At 50.9% G+C, this 27,905-nt stretch overlaps 2 protein-coding genes across 2 annotated transcripts in view; one reads left to right on the top strand and one right to left on the bottom strand.

The window, feature by feature from the left end:
• The first annotated feature begins 450 nt into the window (after positions 1-450).
• LOC309382205 (autophagy-related protein 9A-like) lies at positions 451-17,654 on the top strand. The gene is made up of 15 exons (XM_081933787.1): positions 451-537; positions 1,405-1,632; positions 1,731-1,774; positions 2,610-2,674; positions 3,245-3,427; positions 5,233-5,374; positions 11,865-12,613; positions 13,640-13,793; positions 14,249-14,428; positions 14,954-15,193; positions 15,279-15,472; positions 15,723-15,816; positions 15,928-15,982; positions 16,098-16,241; positions 16,880-17,654. Exons 2-14 carry the CDS (start codon positions 1,530-1,532, stop codon positions 16,202-16,204), a joined length of 2,310 nt encoding a protein of 769 aa, XP_081789913.1. The 5' UTR covers positions 451-537; positions 1,405-1,529; the 3' UTR covers positions 16,205-16,241; positions 16,880-17,654.
• A 960-nt stretch (positions 17,655-18,614) lies between these two features.
• The window catches only part of LOC309381872 (nitric oxide synthase 3-like), a gene marked incomplete at its 5' end in the record, with an annotated part of 34,988 nt that continues 25,697 nt past the window's right edge, over positions 18,615-27,905 (bottom strand). Inside the window, 8 exon segments of the mRNA XM_081933171.1 lie at positions 18,615-19,114; positions 19,116-19,199; positions 19,202-19,411; positions 19,615-19,763; positions 21,651-21,772; positions 23,051-23,138; positions 24,490-24,700; positions 26,408-26,577. Coding sequence (XP_081789297.1) covers positions 19,067-19,114; positions 19,116-19,199; positions 19,202-19,411; positions 19,615-19,763; positions 21,651-21,772; positions 23,051-23,138; positions 24,490-24,700; positions 26,408-26,577 — 1,082 coding nt within the window. The 3' untranslated portion in view covers positions 18,615-19,066.

The raw sequence follows: 27,905 nt of genomic DNA on the forward strand, positions 1-27,905 counted from the left end.
GGCACAATAAGAGTCAGGACGCTAGTCCACGCTGGCTCCGCCCCCGGGAGGCGAGCCACGCAGGCGCAATGAGTCGGCAAGGCGGGGCCATATTACTCCGCCCTAATAGGCGGTCCGCGCAAGCATAATAAGAGTCAGTGAGGTTCGTCCATTCCTCCTCCGGTCAGAGGAGATGACCTGCGCAAGCGCAATAAGATTAGTAAAGCTACTCCACGCTGGCTCCACCCCCGGGAGTCGATTTAGGCAGGCAAAATAAGAATTGATCTACGTCCGTCCGCCCTCGGGAGGCGACCCGCGCAGGCGCAATAAGAATAAGCCTAGTTCCGACCGACTCCGGTCACAGGAGACGATCCGCGCAGGCGCACTAAGAGCCCGTGAGGCGCGGCCACGCTACTCCGTGCCAGAAAATGGTGAGCGCAGGCGCACTAATTCGGGTAGGCGTGACCCCGTTGTCTCCGCCCACGGGAGGCGTGGCTTCGGAACCCTCGGGGTCGGACGCGGCTCCGGCCCGCCGTGACTCAGGTCGCTCCTCGCTCGGTGAGCGGCCGCTTTCCCTCCGGGGAGGGTGCGCGGACAGGGCAGGGGGCGTCCCGTTTGCGGGGAGAGGCTGACAGCTAACGGAGGAAGCGTCCTGAGGGGCGTTTGGCGGGTTACGTCGCTGCTCCGCACCTACGACCGCTGCTTCGGACTTGCGACGCTGCTGAAGGGTGGATCTGGAGGAGGCTGGGGATGTGGGAGTTCGAGTCCTGCCGCAGGAGGAGGAAGGCTGGGCCAGGCTCTCTATCTTGCCTGCCAGCCCACCTCGCAGTGTTGTTTTTGGGAGGGAGGAAGGGGGTTGTTGGGCATCTTGAGTTGCTAGCAAGTCATGAAGGTTGAAAAGAGTGGAGAAAGGAGATTGGGCAGCCATTGGTCAGAAATGGGATAGGGTCTCCTGCTTGAGTAGGTGGTTGGACTAGATGACCTCCGAGGTCCCTTCCAACCCTGTCATTCTATAAGGGTCTCCTGCTTGAGCAGGTGGTTGGACTAGATGACCTCCGAGGTCCCTTCCAACCCTGTCATTCTATAAGGGTCTCCTGCTTGAGCAGGTGGTTGGACTAGATGACCTCCGAGGTCCCTTCCAACCCTGTCATTCTATAAGGTTCTCCTGCTTGAGCAGGGGGCTGGACTAGATGACCTCCAGGACCCCTTCCAACTCTGTCCTTGTACGTTCTAACTGGGTGGGGCGGCACCGACTTCTCCCCAGGTGCCCGGTTGACTGGACTTTGGCAGGTGTGTGTGTGTGGGGGGGGGTTGTTTGTCCTCTTTCTGGCCGAGGGGATCCCAGTTGTTCAATCCCATTTTTTGTTTGGGGATTTTGTCCGGTGTCGGTTGCCTCCGTTGTAACTGTGTGCTTTCCGGTTGCAGAGTGGCCGTGCAATTGGAGCGCGTGGAAGGACGGCTGCCCGGCTAGCCCGGAGCTCTTCAGGGGAGGGGCCGTGTTTGTGTGTTTTGGCCTGTGGCTGTGTCTCCCTCTGGGTGCACCTGTCCCCATGGGGGGCAGCCAGGACCACTCGGGGGAATACCATCCCTTGCCGGCTTACGAAGACGAGGACGATGAAGAGCTGCTGGTCCACGTGACGGAGGGGCTGAAAGGTACCCCGAGGTTTTGGGGAGGGGGCAGTGCGGAGGAGGAGAAGGGGGGCACGTGGGGAGACTCCTTGAACCCCATTGTTTTCCTCCCCCCTCCACAGATTCCTGGCATCACATCAACAACCTGGATAACTTCTTCACCAAAATATCCTTGAGAAAAATCCCCCCCCCTTTCCCGGAAAAAAAACGCCCCTCTGGCTCAATGTCACAGTTGGTCCTCGGCTTAACGACCGTGAGAGGCTTCTTATTGGACTCCTGTTTCGCTTGCCGCCGCCATTAAGTGAACCCCCGCTGTTGTTCAGTTGGCAGTTTAGTGACCGAAGTTACAACAGCAGTGAAAAAATGACTGAGGACCGTTTTTCACACTTAACGACCGTTAAGCACTCCGATGGTCACGGGATGAAAGTTCAGACCCTTGGCAAGCGACTCGTAGTTATGACGGTTGCAGTGTGTTACAGAAATCACCTGATCTCCTTTTGTGACCTTGAGAAAAGTCAGTGGAGAAACCAGGTTCGCTTAATGACCGTGTTACTGACTTAACAACTGCAGCGATTCATTTAACAAAGAAGGCAAGAAAGGGAAAGGTGGCAGAACTCACTTAACAACTGGGGCAGGCAAGGTCGTTAAAGGAGGCCGTTCTCACTTCACAAACTCACTTAACGACATGGGCAGGCAAGGTCGCAAAACGGGTACAACTTGCATAACAAACTCACTGACCAGGGCAAGGAAGGTCGTAAAAGGAGCCGCAACGCACTTAGCCACTGTCTCGCTTAGCAATGCAAATTTGGGGGTGGATTACGGTCGTAGGTCGAGGACTACTCTTCCCGAGAGGCTGACTGAAACCCCCCAGGCATGGAGTCAATCTTAAGTTTCCCCAAAATGTCAGTCACTGTGAGGGTCAATCCCCCCCCCTCCTGCCCCACGTGGGTCGTACGGCGGGACGCATCCGATGGTTATTTTTTTCCTTGACGCATCTCCACATCTATCACTTCCACCAGAGGAACGGCTTCGGCTGCATGATGCTTTCCGACGTCTTTGAGCTGGTGTAAGGGCTCTTGACTGGGTCTCCCCCCCTGCTCCCCTCCCTCTGGGTGGGTGGGGGTGGGGGCAGCCGGAAAGGGGGCTGGCCTTTGCGGGGGTGGGGGGGTTTGGTGCTCCCTTCCTGCACGGTGGGCCCTCCTTGGGCCATCCCTGGCCTTCCCCAGCCAGGCTCCCTGCCTCCAAGGAGGGGATCAGATCAGAGGATGTGGGATTCAGAGTGGATTAAAATTTAGAAGAGAAAAGAATTCAGGGCAGAAGAGAAATTAGGACGGAATAGAATTCAGGAGAGGGGAAGAGAATCCAGAATAGAATCGAAATAGAGCAGAACAGAATTCAGCTTAAAGGGACCTTCGAGGTCTTCTAGACCAACCCAGCAGGAGACCCTCTGCCATTCCAGACAAGGGGCTCTCCTTCAAAGCCTCCAGTGATGCAGGACCCACAACTTCTGGTGGCAATCCCGAGGGGGAGGGGGAGTTCCCACCCCCCACCCCACGCCCTCCCCCTCGTCCCCAGCCACCCTCCGCTTGCCCCCTCTGCTGCAGCCGCCTTGACACCCCCCCCCCTTTCTCCCCAGGCAGTTCCTGTTTGTGGCCACCTTCTCCACCTTCCTGCTCTGCTGCGTGGAGTACGACATCCTCTTCGCCAACCTGCCTGTCAACCACACCCACCCCGGCGGAGGAGGAAGGGGCTTCGCGCCCAACCGCAGCAAGGTGACGCTGCCGGATGCCATCCTGCCGGCTGCCCAGTGTGCCGAGAGGTGAGTGGCAGCCGGCAAAGCGAGGCCGGAATTGGTCGATCTCCGGTTCTTAACAGGAGCCGGGATGGTCATCGGTGTCTCCGCGGTGAGTGGTCGCCTCAGGAAGCCGAGCTGGGCATCGCTCGTGTCTCCGTGGGGTGGGGGGTGGGGGTTGAGGGCCTTGTTTTCAGGGGTGCTGAGCGAAAGGGGGCAAGAGACAATTTGGCCCCCTCCTCTGCCCCACCATCTTCGCAACCCCTGTCAGCTTGGCACAAGCCAGCCCTTTCTGGCTTAGCGGCCAAGATAGACTACCTCGGCACGAGGAGTCTCTCCTATTGCTGATCTCACCAGGGAGGGACCGGAGGGCGAGAACTGTGGGCTAATCCACCCCAAATCTGCTTTTTGGGGTCAGTTTTGCAGAATGCAGGTACATGACATACTCGACTTATGACGGTTCGCTTAGCGACCGACATTTGAAGGGCACACTGGGACACAAATACCCGTACGAGCTTATCAGTCTGGCTTATCAGTCAAGATAGGCTGCCTCAGCATGTGGAGTCTCTCCTTTTCGGCTCTGGCTGAGCCCCAAGGCAGGCAGTTCATTTAGTGACCGTCTGAAGTTGTAACAGCATGAAAAAAAAACCCTCAGGGCCATTCTTCGCACTCAACGACCATCATGTGGTCAGGTGTTCAAACTTCAGACACTTGGCAGTCGGTTCCCACTTACGACGGTTGTGATGCTCCCTTTCCGACAAGCCAAGTAGTCAACGGGGAAGCCAGGTTGATTTAACGGCCTGGTGACTCACTTATGGGCCGCAGAGACTCACTCAGTGGCGGGGGCAAGGAAGGGAAAAGGGGATGCAACACATTTGAAATGCAATGTCTCACTTAACAGTGGAGAGGTGGGGCTCAGTTGTGGTCATAAGTCGAGGACTGTCCATAGAAATAGCTTCCCGGTGCCACCTGTGGGGTGCTGAAAATGTCATGGGGGAGGGGCTGGTGAGCCTGTGGGGGGAGGGGAGTTACTTTGGTTGGGACAGGACCTGCCCTCGGCTGAGTTTAGAAATGTTTATTCAGAAATAGTCCTCAGTTTAGCAACCAATTCCTTTAGGGACTGCACAAAGTTTCAAAGGAGACGGAAAACAGGGACTTGGGACCCCGTTTCACGCTTACGACTGCTGCAAGTCATCTGATTTACATTTGGGCGCTGGGCAAGCGGTTCGTATTTCAAACGGCCGCAGCATTCCCCACTCTTTCCGACCTCCCGATGAGCCGAGCCAACCTGGATCCGCTTAACGACCGGGTTCGTAATTGAAAAATGGCGGGGAGCCACTTAAACTCCCCAAGTCCCTGCGGGGAGAGGGGGCGGTTTATAAATTTAATAAACTCAATAAACTCAAACTTAATGCAGAAAAGTAAGGAAGCAAAAGGAACTTGAGCAGCGTCTCGCTGAACTGCAGGAATTCCGGGCTCCATGGCGGTCAGACGTCAAGGACGCCCTGTGTTTGCTCAACCGCGAGTTTAGAAACCGGAGCAGCTGTTGCCTGCTGTTTGACAGGTGCAGAGCGAGCCTCCCCCCCCCCCCCCCCCCGAATATGCAGCCCAGCTGCCAGAGAGAGAACGTGACACTCCCCGCCTGTTGAACCTGGGACCGGTCCAAGCCCCCCCCCGGCGACCTCTCAGCCCTTTCTGTGTATCTGGGACTGTTCCTAGAAGACGTTGTTGTGTTGTTTGTGTGCGACCGGAGAGGCCTTGCACAACCAATGGCTGAACCTGTTGCTTCCTCCCCCTCCCTTCTTCCCCCCCCACCCCCCCAACCCCCCCAGGATCCAGGCCAATGGTGGCATCATCTTCCTGCTCGTCATGGCTGCCACTTTCTGGCTCTACCGTTTGGTGAAAGTCCTTTGCAGCCTGTTGGGCTACTGGGAGATCCGCTCCTTTTACACCAAGGCGCTCAAGATCCCCTCGGTAAGTGTGTGTGTGTGTGGGGGGGGGGGGATTATATCATTTCAGACCAGTGGCTGTCCAGTCTTTTCTTAAAAACCGCCAGTGATGAAGGCACCCACAACTTCCATTGGCACGCAGTTCCGCTGGTTAATCTTCCTCACCGTTAGGAAGTTTCTCCTTCGTTCCTGGTTGCTTCGCTCCTTGGTTAGTTTCCATCCGTTGTTTCTTGCCCGGCCTTCTGTTGCTTTGGAGAACAAGTGGTCCCCCCTGTTCTTTGGGGCAGCCCCTCAAATATCAGAAGGCTGCTATCATATCCCCCCTAGTCCTATATGTATGTATGTATGTATGTATGTATGTATGTATGTATGTATGTATGTATGTATATATATATATATATATATATATATATATATATATATATATATATATATATATATATATATAATTTTTCTTTAATTTTCAAAACAAACACAACACATCCTTCTATGCATACTGTAGAAAGTGTATCAGTTGGTTACAAAAGACTTTCGTGCATCTCTTCCACAGTCATCAAGCATAATTCATATGAACTCAAGTATTTTAACTCAGATATATTTATACATGTTACCGTCATCATACCTCCATTTTCATTTGACTATAATTGTTTAAACGACCATCATCATAAAATATACCAAGATCTAATACATAACCACATACTGGCATTTCATTTACTATTTCTAAAATCCTCCAATAACACTGAATCCTTATGTCCTTATGTTCTAGCTAAACATCCATAATATTTAGTAACAAAATGTTCTAATCCTCCTTTCCAAATCACTATTTACAATTTACATCCAGTTTCCTTATGTTGTACCCATACCTATATATACGTTGTTATCATTATCCCTCCTTTATTTAACTATATCCTGCATCATAACATTTCCCCCCTAATAATCAAGACTTAACTGTATCTAACTGAGTCCTTTAATTCAAAAGGATTTCTAATCTTCCTTTCATGGGTACCATTCAATATTCATATCCCATTATTACTTATCATAACACCAAACATTGTATACATTATTATCATTATCAATTATTTATTTAACTATACCTATTGTCACTAAATTTCACTAGGTTTAACTAGTTTTAAATTATACTCTTCCATCTATCAACCTGTATCTTTCCAGTAGCAAAACAGTCTCATATCTTCTGCCATTTGTGGTGTCAGTCCTCTAATCATCTCCTTAATCAACTTTGTATGGACTCCTCTTAGCAACTCTTTGCTTATAAAATCTCTCATGTGATTTCGATGCCCTTCTTCTGTTTCCTTAATCAGCTTATCTTTGATTGTCGGTAGTGTTATCAATGATATTGCTAATAAAATTTCTCTCTTTAAATGCATAAATTCTTTTGTTTTTTCTTCTTCTGTATCTTGCCATCTGGGGTAGATTTCCCCTCCATTTAATTCCTCTTTCAATATTCCACTCTTTCGGTCTTCCGGTTTGTTCCCGGTGCCGATGGCAGGCTTTTTTTTAGCCTGTCAGATCAAGAGACAGTTAGAGGTGTTTTTTTACGATCCTTAACACCTCGGACACTCGTAAATTCTTGGAATTTATGAGGGAGAGATTCAGCTGCTGGGTTGAGCCCTTGTGTACCCTCCGGAGTCCGGAGTCTGACGAGGTTTGCCCCCCTTCGCAGTTGTTGTATTCTCCTGCCTTTTTGATAACCTCTGCTAAAAAAGCAGAACCAGTCGCCGGGAACAGCCTTAACATCTTAACATCTTAACATCCCAAGAAGGAAGCAAGACTTTTGCAAGTATTTTAAGTTTTAATTGGGGGAAGAAAAAAAAAAAAAAAAAAAGAAATCTCTTTAAAAAGAACACTACTGCTGAGTTCGAGAGGCGTGGGCTTAGAACAAAGGATTCAAAATGGCGTTGATTTATAGCTGAAAACCTACAGAAAACGAAAGCTAATTATCTGCTGATAGCCGGGGCAATAAAGGCGGAACGGCTGAAACAACCCTAACTATTAACAATCTTTAAGCCAGTTTACATAACCTGAACTACTTAAATGTCAAAGTTTTAATTTCGAGCAACTTAGAAAGAAACTTAGAAAGAGGGTGGGGCAATATATATGTATGAATAAATTAGAAGATGGGACTAATGAAACATTGTTAGGCTAGGAGAAATTTATATTAAGGGTTATAGATGTTAAATTAGCTTAGAAAATGATCAATGTGTTATTATTAATTTAAGACTAATCTCTATAGTTTTTGTTGGGAGGAGAGGGGTTATGAGTAATCTATTTTAAGATGGGGGGTGGGGAGGGGGTAAAGTGTTTGGTATAATATTTGAATGTGAATTTTTGCGGGGGGGTATAGCATTTGTATGAGATTTATATTGTATGGAGGGGGGGGGTGAAAAGGGGGAAAATTTGTTTGTACAAAACTCTTTTAATAAAAAAAAAAAAAAAAAAAAAAAAAAATATTCCACTCTTTCCATTTTCAGAGACAAACCAATCACTATAAATATCAGCAATTTTAATTTCTTTATATTCATTTTCCTCTTCGATTTTTAGGATTTTAATCACCACTTTTTCCACTTGATAAACATCCAGGAAACTACAGACCTATCAGCCTGATCCTCAATACCAGGAAGCAACACCTAGAAGCAAACAAAGTAATAGCCAAAAGCCAACATGGATTTGTCAAAAACAGATCATGCCAGACTAATCTTATTGTATTCTTTGATAATGTGACAAAATTAGTGGACCAGAGGAATGCCGTCGATATAGTTTACTTGGACTTCAGTTAGGCTTTCGATAAGGTAGACCATAACCTACTACTAGATAAAGTAGAAGAATGTGGGTTAGACAGCATCACTACCAGATGGATTCGTAACTGGCTGACCAACCGCACTCAACGTGTAGTTCTCAATGGAACTGCATCTACATGGAGGGAAGTATGCAGTGGAGTACCCCAAGGCTCTGTTTTAGGCCCAGTACTCTTCAACATCTTCATCAATGAATAGCCAACACTCCAGAAGATAGGCTTAAGATACAGAAGGATCTTGACAAACTTGGAACATTGGGCACTATCTAATAAAATGAAATTCAATGGTGAAAAGAGTAAGGTTCTACATTTAGGCAACAAAAACGGAATGCACAGGTACAGTATAGGTGGTACCTTGCTCAGTAGTAGTAACTGTGAAAGGGATCTTGGAGTCCTAGTGGACAACCATTTAAATATGAGCCAGCAGTGTGCAGCAGCTGCCAAAAAAGCCAACACAGTCCTAGGCTGCATAAACAGAGGGATAGAATCAAGATCACGTGAAGTGTTAATACCACTTTATAATGCCTTGGTAAGGCCACACTTGGAATACTGCATTCAGTTCTGGTCGCCACGATGTAGAAAAGATGTGGAGACTCTAGAAAGAGTGCAGAGAAGAGCAACAAAGATGATTAGGGGACTGGAGACTAAAACATATGAAGAACGGTTACAGGAACTGGGTATGTCTAGCTTAAGAGAAAGAAGGACTAGGGGAGACATGATAGCAGTGTTCCAATATCTCAGGGGTTGCCCCAAAGAAGAGGGAGTCAAACTATTCTCCAAGGCACCTGAGGGTAGAACAAGAAGCAATGGGTGGAAACTAATCAAGGAGAGAAGCAACTTAGAACTGAGGAGAAACTTTCTGACAGAACAATTAATCAGTGGAACAGCTTGCCTCCAGAAGTTGTGAATGCCCCAACATTGGAAGTCTTTAAGAAGATGTTGGATAGCCATTTGTCTGAAACGGTATAGGGTTTCCTGCCTAGGCAGGGGGTTGGACTAGAAGACCTCCAAGGTCCCTTCCCACTCTACTATTGTATTGTATTGTATTGTATCTCCAACTTCTTCATCATATTTTGCTGTTAGATGCTCTAAGTCTTCCAACTTCTTATCTATCCTCTCATAAATGTTTGATAATTTCTGTATTTCTGAGAATATCTTTTGCAGACTTAAAATTTCTTTCTGCTGTTGAAATTGTGCCATTATCTCCAGCTAACAAACACTGCTGCTCTAGCTTAGAAGGTTTTAACAAGATTAAGCATAAATTCACAATAACGTTTTATTTTCACCTTTCTCTGGTTAAAGATATACTTCAAAGGGACATCTGTATGCTTTTCTTCTTATCACTCTGTAAACAAGCAGTGAGACCTTGGAGTGCCAAGCCAGGATAATCAGTGAGAAAAGTAAGAGTGTTTCGTTTCCAATACACAAACCTCCAGCCTCTGAGTAGCAGTGTTGTTGTTGCAATTTTCTTTGTTCTTTTTGTATCTTTTTTGTATTTCAAGTTTAAAAAAAAAGTCCGATTCTTGAATGAGTTAGAAGAACACCCACCGTAATGAAAGAGCAGAATTTTAGTCCATAGGTTACAAAGAATAATAAAAGGACAAAAAGAGAAGAAGAAAACTTAATCCATTCGTTTTAAAAGGCTTGCGTAAATTCCATCCGTGAAGATAGCGTTTAAAAAGTAAGATAACCCACTGTCAAAAACCATTCCAAACTTAATTCCGCCGCTTATTTCTTCTGTTCTCCAATTTAAATTAATTTTAAGTTTTTTATAGGCAGTCTCTTTTAAAACGGTAAAAATTCCTCACCAGCTGGAAACACTTTCTCTTTTTGCATCCTTCTGTTTTGGAGCCGCCCTGACTTCATCAGCCTAATGGCTGGATTTTTTGTCGCCGGGTTGAAGAACTTCTCTTGGATCGATCAGGGACTTTGCGATGTCACTGAGATCAGCAAGACATATACTTCCTGTTCACCGTCTCTGCGGGATGGTTTAGGTCCGTTTGGACCATCCAGCAGCAAAAGTATTGACAGCGATCTCAGAGCATTGAGATTGCACGTAGTCTCATCGCGACATTGGCTCCTCCTCTCCCCCCCAGTCCTTCTTTTCTCTAGGGTAGCCAAAGCCAAATCCTGCAGCCGTTCTTCAGATGTTTTGGTCTCCAGACCTTTAATCCTCCTAGTTGCTCTTTTCCCAAAGTCTCGACATCTTTTTTGTAACATGGTGATAAGTTCCTCTTTTACTGCTTCATCTAAGTCTTTTATGAAGCTATTGAAGAGTCCTGGGCCCAAGATGGAACCTCGTGGTACCCCACTGCTTACTTCCCTCCATATGGATGTCGTGCCATTAAGGACTACTCATTGCACATGGTTTGTCGGCGAGTTACAACTCCATCTAGTAGCGATGCTGCCCATCTAACATTTTTTCTAGTTTTCCAAGAAGGTTTGTGGTCTACTCTGTCGAATGCCTTAGTGAACCATAAGACCCAGCCTTATTTTCAGAGAAACATGGTACTTAAACTTCATTGAAGTAAGACCGGGTCTTAGTGTCTTTTGGGCCCCAAAATAAAGACTATAGAGCTTCTTTTTGGGGAAACACAATTTCAGGATGATGCCCGGCCTGCCCCCCCCCCCAGGTGCACACACAAGAACTGGCAAGCACACAGGGACACACGGTATGTGGCAAGAGGTGCAGCCCACCAGTCCCTTGGTCGGCGCACTCTGGGGCTGTGGAGAGCGGACGATGGGGAGCGGAAGGCAGGCGATCATGACGGGTTGGTGATCCTGATGTGCTGCGCAGCTGCTCTGCCCCACTGCGCTGCTCAGCTTTCCTGCACCTCCAGATCATCTGCCTCCCCATGGCTCTGCTTCCGCCTGCTGCTTGCACAGGTACTCAACGCACCTGTGTTGCGCGTGCTGCAGCTGCTGCCAGACACCGCCGGCTCTCGCACTCGCTGCGTCCTATGCTGGCCATGCCTGCCTTCTTCACTAGGGCTTATTTTGGGGGTAGGCCTTGGATGCACTTGTAAAAAACCAGGCTAGGGCTTATTTTGGGGATAGATCTTTTCAGGGAAACCTGGTCTGCTACATCCACGGCATTTCACTGGTCGACTAATTTAGTTATATTGTCAAAGAATGAACTAAGATTGGTTTGCCGGCTTCTGTTTTTAACAAACCCATTGTCAACTCATAAAGTTGCCATGATGAGGAGGGAGTGGGGGGTGGGACCGCATTCCATGCATCTCTTCGGCTAGAGTCAGATCTCAGATTACTACAGCAGGCTTGTGAGGCGTGTACCTCATTGGAGAATGTGATTTATGACACAGGCTGAAGGGAGGGAAGAAACGGGCAAAGTTCAGCCGTAATTAAAATGAAGTCAGATCTGACTGCAATGGGGTATTGCCAAAATGGTGCTCCTAATAAATGATTGGATTTCTTTTGAAACTTGGCTCGAGGCTCATGAATGAAGTAGGGCATCTTTCGGAAACCTGACACCCGGGCTGGCTTCTAGTACAATTAGATTGTGCTCTACTCTGTCGAATGCCTTACTGAACTCGTCTACATCTGCGGCATTTCACTGGTCTACTAGTTTAGTCACTTTGTGAAAGATCTAGTTTCCTAGATCTGTTTCCCCTCCCCCCTTTTGGGAAGGAAAATTTAATATATATATTCCCGCCGTCTTAGTTGCAAATCCCTCTCTTTGCAGGAGCAGCTGTGCAACTGCAGCTGGCAGGAGGTGCAGGCCCGGCTGATCTCGCTACAACGGGAACAGCAGCTCTGCGTCCATCGGCGGGAGCTGACCGAGCTGGACATCCACCACCGGATCCTACGCTTCAAGAACTACCTGGTGGCCATGGTCAACAAGTCCCTGCTCCCCATCCGCTTCCAGCTGCCCCTGCTGGGCCGGGGAGTCTTCCTGACTCAGGGTCTCAAGTACAACCTGGAGCTGCTCCTGTTCTGGGGGCCGGGGTCCCTCTTCCAGGGCAAGTGGAACCTCCAGCCACAATACAAGCGCGCCGGGGCCCGGCTGGAGCTAGCCCGCCAGCTGGAGCGTAGCATGCTGCTCCTCGGAGTGGCCAATTTGTTGCTGTGCCCCTTCATCCTGGTCTGGCAGGGCCTCTACGCCTTCTTCAGCTACACCGAGGCACTGAAGCGGGAGCCTGGGAGCCTGGGCGCCCGGCGTTGGTCGCTCTACGGCCGGCTCTACCTCCGGCACTTCAACGAGCTGGACCACGAGCTGCAGGCGAGGCTGAGCCGCGGCTACAAGCCGGCCTCCAAGTACATGAACTCCTTCGCCAACCCGCTGCTGGCCGTGGTGGCCCGGAACGTCGGCTTCTTCGCCGGCTCCTTGCTGGCCGTCTTGATCGCCCTGACCGTCTACGACGAGGACGTGCTGACCGTCCAACACATCCTGACCGCCATCACGCTGCTGGGACTGGTGGTCACGCTGGCCAGGTGAGGGGAGGGGAGGGAGGTGGGTGCTGGGAGAAGAAGAGAAGGGGGTCTGGCTGCTGCTGCCCGATTTGGGGAGGGCTGTTGGGGGTTTCCTTGCGGGGGGTTGACTGAAAGGGGAGCTGGTGGGGGGTCTCTGCTCGCTTCTGAAGTGGCTGAGATTGGGGTCTTCAGAGAAGTGCTGGTTCAGGGGTCACCCCCCCTCTTTTCCTTCCTTATTTCCTCCCATCCTCCCTCTCCCTCCTTCTTTCTTTCTTTTGTTGTCTCTTCCCTTCTTCCCTCTCTCCTTTCTTCCTTCCTCTTCCTTTCTCCTGTTCCTCCCTCTCCTTCCTTCCTTCCTCCCTCCCTCTCCTTTTTTCCATCCATCCCTATTTCCTTTCTTCCTTTCCTTCCTCCCTCCTTCCTGCCCTCCATCCCTTCCTTCCTCCATGTCTTCCTTCCAATCTTCCTTTCCTCCCCTTTCCTTCCATTTCTTCCTCTTTCCTTCCTCCCTTCCTTCCTTCCTATCATTTTTCCTTTTTTTGTTTCCTCCCCTTCCTTCCTCCCTCCCTTCCTGTCTTTGTTTCCCCCCCTTCTTTCTTCCCTTCCTACCTTTCATGCTTCCTTTCTCCCTTCGTCCCTCCCTCCCTCCCTCTCTCCTTCCTCACCTTCCCTTTTCCCCCAGCCCCTTCTGGGCAGCCCCGCTGTGCCCCTCACTCAGCCTAGAAGAACCTCCAACCAGGGGCTTCCCTAGGACGCCTCCTGAACCCCGGCTAAGGTCTGGCTTTGACCTTCCCTGTCTCACCTCTGGGCCCGGGCAGAGAGGGGAGGTGGGCAGGGCCCCGTGGGGGTGAGGAAGACGCCCCTCCCTTCCCTGGAAAAGCTGGGAAAATGTGCCAGCAGCCCCTCAAGAGTTTGAATGGGAGACCGATGCCAACGGGACCTCGGAGCCAAGCGATGTTGCTCCCAGGGATGGTGTGTGTGTGTGTGTGTGTGCGTGTGTGTGATTTGGGAGCCGTGTGGGGCTGATGGTTCCTCTCCCCTTGGCAGGGCCTTCATCCCGGACGAGCACCTGGTGTGGTGCCCGGAGCAGCTACTCCAGTGTGTCTTGGCCCACATCCACTACATCCCTGACCACTGGCAAGGCAACGCCCACAAGTCGGAGACCCGCGAGGAGCTGGCCCAGCTCTTCCAGTACAAGGCGGTGAGTGGGCTGGGGGGGGGCAGATCCCTCCATGATCCTCAGATCTTCTCTCCCTCCATGATCCTCAGATCTTCCCCTCCTTCCATGATCCTCAGATCTTCCCCTCCTTCCATGATCCTCAGATCTTCCCCTCCTTCCATGATCTTCAGGTCTTCTCTCCCTCCATGATCTTCAGGTCTTCTCTCCCTTCATGATCCTCAGATCTTCCCCTCCTTCCGTGATCCTCAGATCTTCTCTCCCTCCATGATCTTCAGGTCTTCTCTCCCTCTGTGACCCTCAGGTCTTCTCCTTCCATGATCCTCAGATCTTCTCTCCCTCCATGATCTTCAGGTGTTATTTCCCTCTGTAATCCTCAGGTGTTCTCCTTCTGTGATCGCCAGATGTTCTCTCCCTCCATGATCTTCAGGCCTTCTCTCCCTCCATGATCCTTAGATCTCTCCTTCTATGATCCTCAGGTCTTCATCCTGGAGGAGCTGCTCAGCCCCATCGTGACCCCCTTCCTCCTCATCTTCGCCCTGCGGGCTAAAGCCCTGGAAATCGTGGACTTTTTCCGGAATTTCTCGGTAGAGGTGGTGGGTGTGGGAGACATCTGCTCTTTTGCCCAGCTGGACATTCGGAACCACGGCAACCCCCAGGTGAGTGGAGGAAGGGAGGGGGGCCTCCAAGTGTCACCTGAAGGTCCCTGTCATCTCTGTGATTCTGTAAGGCTCTCTTGATTGAGCAGGAGGTTGGATTAGACGACCTCCCAGGTCCCCTCCAACTCTGTTACATTGCGATTGTGTAAGGGTCTCCTGCTTGAGTAGGGGGCTGGACTAGAAGACCTCCAAGGTCCCTTCCAGCTCTCTTCCCTTTACTTCTTCTTTTCTTCCTTCCTCCCTCTCTTCTATTCCTCTTCCTCTTCTTTTTTCTTGTTCTTCTTTCTCTTTTCTTTCTCTTCTCTCTTTTCTTTTTCTTCTCTTCTTTCTTTACTTTCTTGTGTCTCTTTGTTGTCTCTCTTTTTTCTTTCTCTTTTCTCTCCTTTTTCTTCTCTTCTTTTCCCTTTTCTCTTTCTCGTCTCTTCCTCTTTTTTTCTCTTCTTCTCTTTCTTTTCTTTTTTCTTCTTTCTCCTCTCTCTTTCTCTTTTCTCTTCTTTCTCTTCTCTTTTTTCTTTCTCCCACCAGTGGCTGTCGCAGGGCCGGACTGAGGCGTCCGTCTACCAGCAGGCCGAGAACGGCAAGACGGAGCTCTCGCTGGTCCACTTCGCCATCGCCAACCCGCACTGGCAGCCGCCTCCTGAAAGCTCCCTCTTCATCGGGCACCTGAAGGAGAAGGTGCAGCAAGACGCCTCCCACGCCCAGCGCCTCCTGGCCGAGGGACCCTTGGCGGCCTCCCTGCTCTCTGACGAGGGTCCAGGCCCCGTGGTGAGTCCGGGGCGGCGGCTGTGACCAGCATGGGGTGGGAGCTGACACACCTGGGTGCCTCTGGCTGAACACCTTTTTCTTGCAGCCGGATGCCCTCCTGGCCAGCGTCCTGACCCACCCGGTCCTCACTGAGCGTCGGCTGGTTGCTCAGCCTGGCAGCACAGCCAGCGTGACGGCTAGCATCCTGGCCTCCCTCTCTTCTTCCCTGCCGCCCCGGCACAGGAGCCGTCCTGGGGAGGCTTCGGACTCCCACAGCCAGAGCCCCCTCTTGGAGAACAGGTAGCCCCTTGGAGGAGGGTGGGTTTCCCCAATACCACTTCTGGACTTCAACTCCCAGAATTCCTCAGGCAGCCATGCTAATGCTTCCATAGCTAACTAGGGAATTCTGTTGAAGTCCATCGTGATTGCATAGCTGGTTGGGGAATTCTAGGGGAGAGGAGGGGGGCATGGAAGAGAGAGCTCGGCCCTTCCCCAGCTGTCATTTGGGGGCGGGGGGGAACTGACTCTGTTTTGCCCCCTTCCCCAACAGCGCTGCCCCACGCCCAGCTCCCCTCAGCCGCTCGGTTCTGCTCTCTGAGTTGGCGTCGGCCGAGATGAGTCTACATGCCCTCTACATGCACGAGGTGAGTGGCTTGCGTCTCTGTTCCCAGGGACCGGGGAGGGGGCTGGCTGAGAGACAACACCCCCCCCCCCATCTTTAACCTCCCTCCCTTCTCTCTGCTCGCCCATCCCAGCTTCACCAGCAACAAGCAGCCGCCCGCCTCATGCTGCAGCCTTCGGCACAAACAGGTCAGAGCCCGGAGGGCAGGACTGTACCACTCGTGGCCCCTCTGCTCCTCCCTAACGACCCCACCTGGGCAGAAGGGAGAGGGTTGCAAGTCTCATGCCCTCTTTCTCGGTGCAGCATCCCCTCGCCGTCTCTTTGATTCGCGCAGCCAGGACCGCTCACTAGAAGTTTGGGAAGAGGAGTCAGACGAGACGCAGCAGCTGCAGCAGCCGGAGAAGAGCTAGCAGGAAACGCCACTCGCTCCATCCTTCCCTCCTCTATGTAAGTGTCTCCTCCCTCCCTGCTTTGAGGTGGGGGACGCTGCGTCTCTCTCCGGTCTCTTGCTGTCCGTTGGCTCCTGTCCCAGGATGGGTCTCCCCCTTGTGGAGGGATTTGGGAGCAGATGATAAGCATGGAGCAGGGGTCCCCAATTCCTGGTCCATGGACCGATACCGTTTTGGGCTCATTGGGAAACAGTGCATGGCTCCTTTGGAACCAATCTATGGCCAATTGGAAACCGGTCTGCAGCTCGTTGGGAACTGGTCCATGACGCATTGGGAACTAGTCTGCGGCTCATTGGGAACTGGTCTGTGGTTCGTTGGGAAATAGTCTGCAGCTTGTAGGGAACTGCTCCACGACGCATTGGGAACCAATCCATGACCAATTAGAAACCGGTCTGCAGCTCGTTGTGAACTGGTCTGTGTCTTGGGAACCGATCCGCACATGGGTTGGGTGAGCGCGCGAACCTCCATTTGTGCATGCATGGAATGAGGCTCTCATGTGTAAACCCATCCCCCATGGCCGTCACTGCCAGTCCACAGAACTGGAAAGGTTGGGGGCTGTTCGCATGGGGGGACAAGGAGGACGCTCCCAAGATCTCTCTGCTCCCCACTGATCAAATCCTTCCTTTCGTCTTGCAGGTTTCTGGAGGGTTGGCACTGCCATGGACAGCTTGCCCAGACGGCCGTCCTGCAAGCAGAACGTGCTTGGAAGTGGAGTCTCCGGCTGTCTCCCCAGTCTGGCGTTGCAGGAGTGGGTGACGGCCGCCCCGCCTTCGCTGCGGACCTGCGTGTGACAAGCAGCCTCGTTGGCAAGGCTTCCTGGCCCTTCTTCAGGGGTGGGAGTGTACGCTTCTTAGGGGGCTGAATAAGCTGGTTTGGGCCCCACATGGTGCTATTTGTCTTAGGGGGGTGTCTCTCTCGTGTCAAGAGACAAAGGTGTGGGAGGGGCTCTGCTCTCACCCTGTGCTTTCCCCCCTTCCCGTCCTCCCGGGCTGGCCCACCCCAAACCCTCCTCTCCACCACGCATGCTGTGGCGGTCGCATCGCAGGGGAGTTTGCCAGGGGTGGGTGGGTAATAAATGTTTACAGGAACGACAAAGGGCCCCCGTTGCTGTCTGTGGGAGTGGGAGGAAGCGGCAGGGGCAGAAATATCCCCCCCTGCCTTTGTCCCTTGGGGAGGGGGTCTTCCGATGCCAGGTTGGCAGGCAGACCGCTGAGCGAGAAGAATGGGCTGCCACCCCGGCTGGTAGGGAAGCTGTGGCGCCGATGGGCTTGGTGGTGCCAATGCAGAGGGAAGTCCTGTTTGGCACATCTTGGATGCCGGGATTGCCGAGTGGAGTGAGGAAGGGGCAGTATCCCCCTCCCCATCTCGCAGAGGGGAAAGGAAGGATCCGTTCCCCTTGAAGTCGACAGGATATACTCCCTTCCTACTGTACGTTTCTCCCGGAAGTGCCTCTGGGTGAGGTCGAGCCCCCGCCCACCATCGCCCCTCCTGGTTTGTTCCCCGGCGGATTAACTCGTCAAAAAGCCGGAAATGGGCCCAGATAACAGGGAGAGCTAGTCCTCGTGTTATGACTACAATCAGGGCCAAAAATTTCTGTTGCTAAGTGAAACATTTGTGAAGGGAATGTTGACAACTTTCCTGGCCATAGTTGTTAAATGAATCATTGCGTTTGTTAAGCTAGTCACACGGTCGTTAAGCGAATCTGGCTTTCCTCTTGACTTTGCTGGTCAGATAATCGCGTGACTCCGCGACACGGCAACCATTGTAAATATGAACCATTTGCTGAGCATCCCAATTTCAATCACGGGGATACTGCAACGGTCATAAGTTCGGGAAATGGTCCCTTTTTCAGTGCTGTTGGGACTTTGAACGGTCGCTAAGTGAATCATTGTAAGTCGAGGACTACTCGTACGTAGGAAAACTCCAATGGCCTGCCCATTGGCGGTGGTTGCAAAATGGGTCATACCTGAGACCAACCAACTTGATTTTATGATCAGTTTTGGGGCGGTCAGTAAATGAATCAGTTGGAGTGCTGCAGTGGCCTAGAGGTGCAGCTCTCCCCTCACAATCAGGAGGCAGGTATTTCTCTCTCTGGGCACACTGAGAATGTATCTGCTGAACAAAACTCCTCATTGGTGACAAGAAGGGCATCTGGCCATTAAAACACTGCTAGCTTGTTCAGTTGCCCTGACTCCACCCCGCAAGGGATTATGGGGGTCATTAAAAGGAGATGATGGTGAAGAATAAATGAATCAGTTCACTATGAGGCAGTTTGGCCAAAATGACGGACAGTGACAAGTTTTGGCAAAACCGTATAATGCAATCGAGCGACACTGCAAATAGCACCCAAAATATGGTCAGGTAACCATGGGGAAGGGGTGAGGCAGCTGTCAAAAGTTCAGAACTGGGTCATAAGCGGCCACCAAGAAAGTCCCTTGTAATTTTGAGCAGTTGCTAATTGATTAGTCGTAAGCCGAGGACTCCCTATACACTTAGTAGCGGTTGTGGTGGGGAGCGACAGTTTAAAGGTGCCCAGGTTCTGCTGGGCAGCAGGTACAGATTTGTGGCCTCCGAGGTGCCCAGGTGGAAAATGAGATGGTTCTGCCAGAGACACAGACCCAACCGGCCACCCCACCCATCCAAGAAGGAAGAATGACTGAGAAGATGACCACATAAGGTCTTTAATGGGGGTCCCAAGGAGAGGGGAGGAGGTAAGGCACTGAGGGGGGGGAGCTCAGGGCTCCGTCACGAGGCAGCTTTTCCGGCCCTGCTTGGAGAAGGAGAGACTTCGGATGCGCGACGCCACTTCCTGTGTGCGGAAGGTCAGGCCGAAGATGTCCTCGTGGTAGCGGTTTTGGTCCTGGGGGTGGGGATCGAAGGACAGAGACACAAGTTGAACCCTGAGAAAGCAGAGCCAAAGCAAAGCTGAGCCACAGCTTCTGTGCCCACCCCCCAGCATCCTGCCTGGCGTACCCGGAGTTCGCTGATGGCGTCGCCTGCCTCGACCAGCGACATCCTCCCTTCCTGCGCCAGGATCTGCTGGATGGTCTGCAGGACCCCCGTGGCCATGGTGACATCCCCACAAACGTAGACGTGGCCCTCGCGCTGGCTCAGGACTTCGAAGACGTGGTCTGCCAGGTGCAGCCGCAGCAGGTCCTGTACGTAGGTCTGGGGGAGCAGACAAAAGAGCAAGTGAGGAACTTGTCCCGCGCTCGATGGCCACCCCGTCAGGATATCTTCCCGGCATCAGAGGGTCACCTCCAGGGACCAGGGACATGTTTTTGTGTCTGCCAGTGGAGATGGAGGACGAGCGGAAGCTCCCCTGGGATAAGACACGGGTCATCTGAAGGAGGGAGCTTCCATTTGGCTACCTTGGGGTAATCGGGGTCTCGCGAAAAGCCGGTGAGGACACGATGTAAAGCCCCCATTTCCTGCGCTTCTCGGATCTCCTCGCAGTAGATGTGGTCATGCTGGGAGCTACGGCAGCCAAAGACCAGGGTCATCTCGCTGGTGGACTGGCCTGGAAGGACAATGTAGTAAGGCATTCGACAGTGTAGACCACCATCTACTTGTACTGGGTTTGTTAAAAACAGATCACGTCAAACCAACCTTGACAAAGTGACTGAGTAGACCAGCAAAATGCCATTGTTGTGGCCTGTTGGCCGCCTCCCCACCACCACCACCACCAGTAGCCAAATCAGAGGAGGAGGACTGGGAGTCAGGGTCAGCATTGAGGCAACCTGGGAGCTGCGAGGGGGAAGAGGGAATGGAGCTGGCAGACAGAGAGAGAGAGAGAGAGGTGGAGCCTGGGCTGTCTGTCAGCCTGGGAGAGTTAACAGCCTCCAGGTCTGGAGGTGGTTGAAAAGAGGAGGAACAGCTGGGTCCAGTGCCTGACGTGTGGATGCACAGAAGGGAGAGGAGAGGAGAGCAGGGGAAATCTACGGGCCAGTCCTTGGGACGGAAGATCCACTGCTGCTATGAAGCCTCACCCTAGCTCTGGGGATAAAAGGCAGGGGGCGGAGAGGAATAGGTGTGGCAGAGAAGTATTCGTCTTCCGGCCGGACAGACTTGTTAGCCTGTGAGAGAAACGTTTCCGAGACTGCTGGCGTTCCTAATAAAGGAATATTTTGAGTTCACGTCAGAGGGTCTGCCATGTTTGGGGAGCTGGGTAAGAACAGACGTTCGACACAGTAGACCACAACCGGCTTCTTAGTAAACTAGGAAAATGTGGGATAGACGGCATCACCACTAGATGGGAGTTGTAACCGACTGACAAACTATACTCAACGAGTAGTCCTTAACGGCACGACATCCACATGGAGGTAAGTAAGCAGTTGGGTACCACAAGGTTCCATCTTGGGCCCAGGACTCTTCAATATCTTCATCGACGACTCAGATGAGGGAATGGAAGGAGAACTCATCAAATTTGCAGAGGATACTAAACTGCCAGGAGCAGCCAACACCCCAGAAGACAATTTCAGAAAGATCTTGAACAATGGGCCCTATCCACCAAAATGAAATTGAATGTGGAGAAAAGCCAGGTTTTACACCCGGGCAGGAAACACTCAAGGTACAAGTACAAAGCGGGGGAAAGCTGGCTCAAAAACAGGGAGATGGGAGGCGGACTTTAAAGTCCTATCAGACAATCCCTTAAACAGGTTAGCTGGTGCAGCAGCTGCCCAAAAAGCTCATGCGATCCTGGGTTCTATAAACAGAGGCAGAGAATCAACATCACGGGATGGGTCAGTACCGCTTTGTAAAGCCTTAGTAAGGCCATACCCAGAGTGCTGCCTCCAGTTGACAAAAAAGATGCCGAGACTTTGGGAAAAGTGCAAGAAGAGCAACTGATGAAAGGCCTGGAGACAAAAACATCTGAAGAACGGTTGCAGGATTTGGGTTGGGCCGGTCTAGAGAAAAGGAGGACTAGGGGGGACAGGATAGCAGCCTTCCAGAATTTGAGGGGCTGCCCCAAAGAGGAGGTGGTCCACTTATTTTCCAAAGCAGCAGAAGGCAGGATAAGAAACAACAGGTGGGAACTGACCAAGGAGAGAAGCTACCGGGAATGAAGGAGAAACTTCCTGACAGTGAGGACAATCAACCAGGGGAACTGCTTGCCACCAGAAGTTGTGAGTGCTTCATCACTGGAGGTTTTTATGAAGAAATTGGACTGCCCCTTGTCTCAAATTGCAGAGGTTTGGCTTGAGTAGGGGGTTGGATTAGATGACCTCCAGGGTCCCTGCCAACTTTGTGGTTCTGTAATTCTGTAAGGGTCTCCTGCTTGAGCAGGGGGTTGGACTAGAAGACCTCCAAGCTCCCTTCCAGCACTATTCTGATTGGTTGACATTTGTCAGCGACCACCAGCACCCTCCCCCTTTCCCCGGGACAATGCCCCTCCCCTCCGACTCACCCATTGTCTCCATCTCGTGTTGCCGTTGCTGCCAGAAACCGCGGAAAGGGGCGATACCGGTGCCGGGCCCCACCAGGATACAGGGAGCTGTGGGGTCCTCCGGCAGCTGGAAATTTGGGGTGCTTTAGGGCCAAGAGAGGAAGCAAATTACTTGTGGGGTCTCTTCTAGTAGCCCTAACTATAACTGAGCCTTTCCGTTGACTGGCGGACCATTGGCGACACCCCCGCTGAGATGGCACCCCAAATGTCCATGGGTCTCCCCAGCAGAGCCCCCCTTTTGGTCCCCTGGCTGCAAGCTTCGGGGATTCCCCCCCTCCGCAGCTAAGTCGCGGTTAAGGACTGTCTCCTATATTTTATAGCCTGATTCACTTCATCAACCCCCACCCCAAATTCTCCTGTTGCAAAGACCGCCCAAGAGACTTTACTTGAACTATGCGGTTTGGAAGGGATTATAGAGCATTTAATGCCCTCCTGGGCCACCCATCCCACGACAAGCTCCAGATATAGTGGAAAACACGGCAGCTCCTGGCTGGCGGAAGACACAGCAAGCAGCATGGGGGAGGGGGAGGGGGGACTAAGGCCGTCTCCCCCCTCCCCCCTTCCCTCTGTACAAGCAACACAGATCAGCCCCCTCCCTGCCTTCCTATTGGGTGGGGACGGCATTGAATCCCGAATCGGACATCTCAGATTGCAGCTCGGAACTGTGAAAGTTCGGAACTGTGAAAGGACTACTGTCTTGGGCAACGGGTTGGACTAGAAGACCTCTGAGGTCACTTCCAGGCCTGTGAGTCTATGTTGCCTATTGGCTGGTTCCCAGAAGGGGGCACACACCCCCCCCCCGGAGCCATTGCAGCTTGCAAGAACAAGGGATGAAGGGTAGAATCACTGTGATATTGGCTACGGCCAGATTCTAGAGTACGGGTGCTCCTCGACTTACAACCGTTCACTTAGTGACGGTCTGAAATTACAGTGCTACTGAAAAAAGGGACCATTTTTCACATGATCTACCTTTGGATACTTGACAATGGTGTTTATGTAGGTTGCAATGTCCCGCGATCTCATTTTGCGACCGTCAGACAAGCCAAGTCAAGGGGTGGGGAGTCCAGATTCACTTAACGGCCATGTCACTAATTTAACATCTGCAGGGATTCACTTAAGTAATGTGGCATGAACGGTTGTAAAACGGGGGGAAAAGTGACTTCACAAATTTCTCACTTGGCAACATAAAATTGGGGTGGTAAGTTGAGAACTGCCTGTATCTTGAGGGGGAGCGACTGCTTCAAAAACAGCCCCCCTTCACTTGAGGGCATCTCAGCCCAATTGCCCTGGAAAGAGGCAGGATGTGTTGGAGAGAAAAAAGTACCTGGAAGGACTCCGATTCCCATCGGGAGCTTCCTTACCTTCGGACGAAAGCTGGCACCATCTCGCCCGGAGAGAGCAGGGACAGCCACGTGGAGCAGACTCCGTAGTGCATTGGGCCCTTCCCATCTAGGGGGCAAAACAGAAACACCATCATGAGCCCCATGGAATTGCCCTCTACCCACCAGTTTCCTCGCCCCTGGATAATTGAACAATTCAATTTCATTTCTTTATATATATATATCAGTTGAGGGGGGCTGGCTCAACTGATCAGTTTTAACAGTTGAGGAGGGCTGGCTCAACTGATAAGGAGGAGAGTCTGTGGCTTAGTGGCTAAGACTCCTGCCTAATATATAATACAGCCCAGGTTCAATTCCCAGTAAGGGTGTGGCTAGCTGATGAGAGCTAATTAGCTCGAAATAGATCTATACTAGTCTCCCTTTATTTATTTATCAGTACAAATACAACACAAATATAAAAAGGCAACATTAAAAATAAAAATATGGTTTTCTGCCTGTATGGTCTTCTGTAATGAGCCTAAGGACAGAAAGAGGGAGTAGTGAGCTTCCTCCCATATTTGGGCATACCAGAAGTTGTAACACAAATATATACATACATATACATATACATATACATATACAATATACATACATACATACATACATACATACATATATATATATATTGTTTCATTTGGTCCCTCCTCTTGCATCCTTTTATGATTCTATTCCACCATTATTTTATATTACTGTAACTCTTGTCCCGTAGAGAGTTGTCCTGAGGCAAATTGGCCGTAGCAAGTTGCCTCACAGTGAGTTGTCCCTTAGCGAGTTGTCCTGAGGCGAATTGATGGTGGTGAGTTGTCTCACATGAAGTAATTCGGAGGCAAATTGGCTGCAGCGAGTTGTCCTGAGGTAAATTGGCCATGGCAAGTTGTCCTGAGGTAAATTTGCCGCGGCAAGTTATCCTGAGGCAAATTGGCCGCAGCAAGTAGTCCTGAGGCAAATTGGCTGTAGTGAGTTGTCCCTCAGCAAGTAGTCCTGAGGCAAATTGGCTGCAGTGAGTTGTCTCACAGTGAGATGTCCCATAGCAAATAAGTCTGAGGCAAATTGGTTGCGGCAAGTTGTCTCACAGCAAGTTGGCCGCAAGTTGGCCCAAAGCAAGTTGGCCCACAGTGAATTGGTTGCAGCAAGTTGCCCTAAGGCAAATTGGCTCCGATGAGTTGTTCCACAACAAATTGGCTGCAAGTTGTCCTGCAGCTATTTTCCCACAGTAAGTTTCCCTCAGCGAGTTGTCCCGCTGCAAGTTGGCTGCAGCAAATTACCTGTGGCAAGTTGCCTGTGGCCAGATGGGCGTGGTGAGCTACCCATGTCAAGTTGGCCATTGTGAATTATCATAGCCCGGTGCTGTAAGAGAGTGGGTCATGGAAATGCCAGTTATCCTCCCTCTGAGGCAACCCAATGCCCTCCTGCCCACTCACCCTGACTGCGGTAGTTGAGCACGGCTACAGTGAGGTGCAGCTCCCCCGCGTGGGCGTCAGGCGCGGAGCTGACAGAGTACTGGCGGGCCTGCAGCAGGGGCAGCTGGGTGAGCAGCAGAGAGGTGGGCAGCGCCACTGAAGGGAACTCCTCCAACAGCTCCACAATCGTCGGGCACCGGAACCACTTCCATTCCTCATAGAGAAGAGAGTCCTGCAGGCACAAGAATCGGCACTCAGGACCATGACAGATGGTGAAATCGGGGAAAGCGAAGCACAGCTGAGCCCGGGATGGGCACCAAACATCTCTTGGAGGGGCCAAGAGGGAGTGGGCTTCATTCAGACAAAATACAGGTAGTCCTCGACTTAAAACAGTTCACTTAGCGACCGTTCAAAGTTCCAACTAGTGAAAAAGTGACTTATGACTGTTTTCAGACTTTCGATGGTTCCAGCGTCCAGTGATCTAAATTAGGACACTTGACAGCTGACTCCTATTACAAGAATGAAGACAACTGAGTCATATTTACGATGGTTACAGTGTCCCAGGGGTGACGCAATCCCATTTTGCAACCTTCTGATGAGTGAAGGCATCGGAGAAGCCCGATTCATTTAATGACTGTATGACTAACTTAACAACTGCGGCGAATCTCAATGGGGTAAAAGTCTCTCACAACTGTCTCGCTTAAAATGGAAATGTTGGGCTCAATTGTGGTCGTAAGTCGAGGACTAGGTGCAATTAAATGACGTTTGAATTAAGCTTTGTGTAATATGCTGGCCTGCTACCGAATCCAGCAGGCTGAGCCCTTGCAGCACCTGAGGCAGAAGAGAAAAGCCACGAGGAAAGTTAAGATGAGCACAGGGTGTTGTGCGAAGGCAGCTTAAAGGCCTGAGTAAGCCTTTGAAAGGCGATGCCAAAGAAGGTGCAAACTACCACCCCATTCCACTCATTTCACACGCTAGTAAAGTTATGCTCAAAATCCTACAAGCAAGGCTCCAGCAGTATGTGGATCGAGAACTGCCGGAAGTGCAGGCAGGATTTCGAAGAGGCCGAGGAACTAGAGATCAAATTGCCAACATACGCTGGATCATGGAGGAAGCTAGAGAGTTCCAGAAAAACGTCTACTTCTGCTTCATTGACTATGCTAAAAGACACTTGCTCCTGCGGAGGAAAGTGATGGCAAATCTAGACAGCATCCTAAAAAGCAGAGACATCACCCTGTCAATCAAAAGTGCGTCTAGTCAAGGCTCTGGTTTTCCCAGTTGCAATAGATGGCTGTGAAGGTTGGACCATAAGGAAGGCTGAGCGCCAAAGGATGGAGGCCTTTGAACTCTGGTGCTGGAGACGATTCCTGCATTGAGTCCCTTGGACTGCAAGGAGATCCAACAGGTCCGTCCTAGAGGAGATCAACCCTGATCTGCTCTTTAGAAGGCCAGATCCTGAAGAGGAAACTCAAAGACTTTGGCCACCTAATGAGAAGGAAGAAGGACTCCCTGGAGAAGAGCCTCATGCTGGGAACGATGGAGGGCAAAAGAAGAAGAAGGGGACGGCAGAGAAGGAGGTGGCTGGATGGAGTCACCAAAGCAGTAGGCATGAGCTTAAATGGACTCCAGAGGATGGTAGAGGACAGGAAGGCCTGGAGGGACGTTGTCCATGGGGTCGCAATGGGTCGGACACCACTTCATAACTAACAACAAGCCTTTCTGAACGAATAGCAGAATAACACAGGTGGAAGGGACCTTAGAGGTCATCTAGTTCAACCCCCTGCTCTAAGGTCCCTTCCAACTCTTATAATTCTGTAAGGGTCACCTGCTTGAGCAGGGGATTGGACTAGATGACCTCTGAGGTCCCTTCCATGAATCTGTCCTTCTTCTAGGGTCTTCTGCACAACTCTGTGATTCTCCATTCGAGTGCCGTCCCTACCTGGCTGAGCCGTTGTAGCTTCTCCCGCTCAACTCGGTCTTCGGCCAGGGTGGCCAGCAACTGGAGCAGCTGTGGGCTGGGCGCCGTGGTGATGTCCAGGAAGTGAGTGAGCGCCTGGCGCAGTGTGCAAGGGGGCAGGCGGTGGCTGGGCACCCACATCCGTTTCACGCCTACGACGGAGAGAGAGAGAGGGCGGTGGAGTGAAGCGTGACACGGGTCCCCAAGCCGGACTCCAGCTCACGCCAGCACTCCTCGACATACGACAGTCCATTTAGGGACTGTTCAAAGTTTCCACAGCGGAAGGAAGCTAGAAAAGGAAATAAGGAGAAGATACAGAACCCAGAAGATGCCCTATTAAATGAAAAAGGGGAGGGAAAACAGAAAAGAAAATACTAGATATAAAAGTATAAATTCAAGAGCGAGATATAAAGGGTAGGGAAAAACATAGGATAGATTAGCGAAGGGAAGGGACTAAGAAATGATACCAATTACTTTTTTTGGGTTGGCGGGAATACCATCCCAAGGAAACATAAACTGAGATTTGAAAGAGACACCGAGAACAATAGAAAAAGAAAGAGAGGAGGAGAGAGAGAGAGAGGAACAGGAGGGAAGGAAGTGGTAAGGAGGGGAGGATGGAAGGGAGAGAAGGAGAGAGGGTGGGAAGGGGAAGGGGAAGAGTAGGAGTAGGAGAAAGGGAAGGGAAGAAGGAAGGGGAAGGCGAGGAGGAAGGAAGGAAGTAGAGGAGGGAGGGAGGGAGGGAGAAAAGGAAGGAAAAACAAGATGGAAGGGATGGTAAACAAAGCGACCCAAACTGTATATTATAACCCATTAAACGAAATAATAAATGTATCAGACTGACAAATGTAGAGGAGAATAACAATTATGTGAATATATACTTAAAATGGTATGTAAGTCAATTAAAAAAAATTGGGGGGAAAAAGTTTCAACAGCAGTGAAAAAAAAGTGCAACATCCCCTTGTCTGAATTCGGATGGCCGTCCGAGCAGAGTCAACGGGGCAGCCAATGAACTAACCTGACGACTGTAGGGATTCGCTTAATGACCATGGCAAGAAAGGTGGTAAAACAGGAGAAAATTCAGAGCCCTCACAGGGGGTCCTCGACTTAAGACCATTCGTTCAGTGACCGTTTGAAGTCTCGACGGCAGTGAAGAGTGACTTGGGGCTGTTTTTCACAATTACGACCGTTGCAGCATCCCTGTGTCAAAATCCGGATGCTGGCAACAGACTCGTATTTACGACGGTCACAGTTTCCCAGGGGTCACATGATCCCCTTTTGCGACCATCTGACTAATTTAATTAATTTAATTTAATTTAATTTATTTGATTTCTAGACCGCCCCGTCTCCCCAAAGGGACTCGGGGCGGTGTACAGGCACCAAATTAAAAAACCATACACATAAGAATAAATACCATTAAAATCAAATTAAACCTTAACCCCTGTACAAATTTATAAATTTATAAAAATTAAAACTCGGCCTA

This window comes from Natrix helvetica (assembly GCF_964273705.1).
Source record: "Natrix helvetica genome assembly, chromosome: Z".
Lineage (NCBI taxonomy): Eukaryota > Metazoa > Chordata > Lepidosauria > Squamata > Natricidae > Natrix > Natrix helvetica.

Coding starts and splice junctions, on each gene's coding strand:
- LOC309382205 (XM_081933787.1), top strand. CDS start 1,530: ATGGGGGGCAGCCAGGACCACTCGGGGGAATACCATCCCTTGCCGGCT. Junction 1,775..2,609: donor TGGATAACTTCTTCACCAAA/ATATCCTTGAGA, acceptor ACGCATCTCCAC/ATCTATCACTTCCACCAGAG. Junction 5,375..11,864: donor AGGCGCTCAAGATCCCCTCG/GTAAGTGTGTGT, acceptor CTCTCTTTGCAG/GAGCAGCTGTGCAACTGCAG.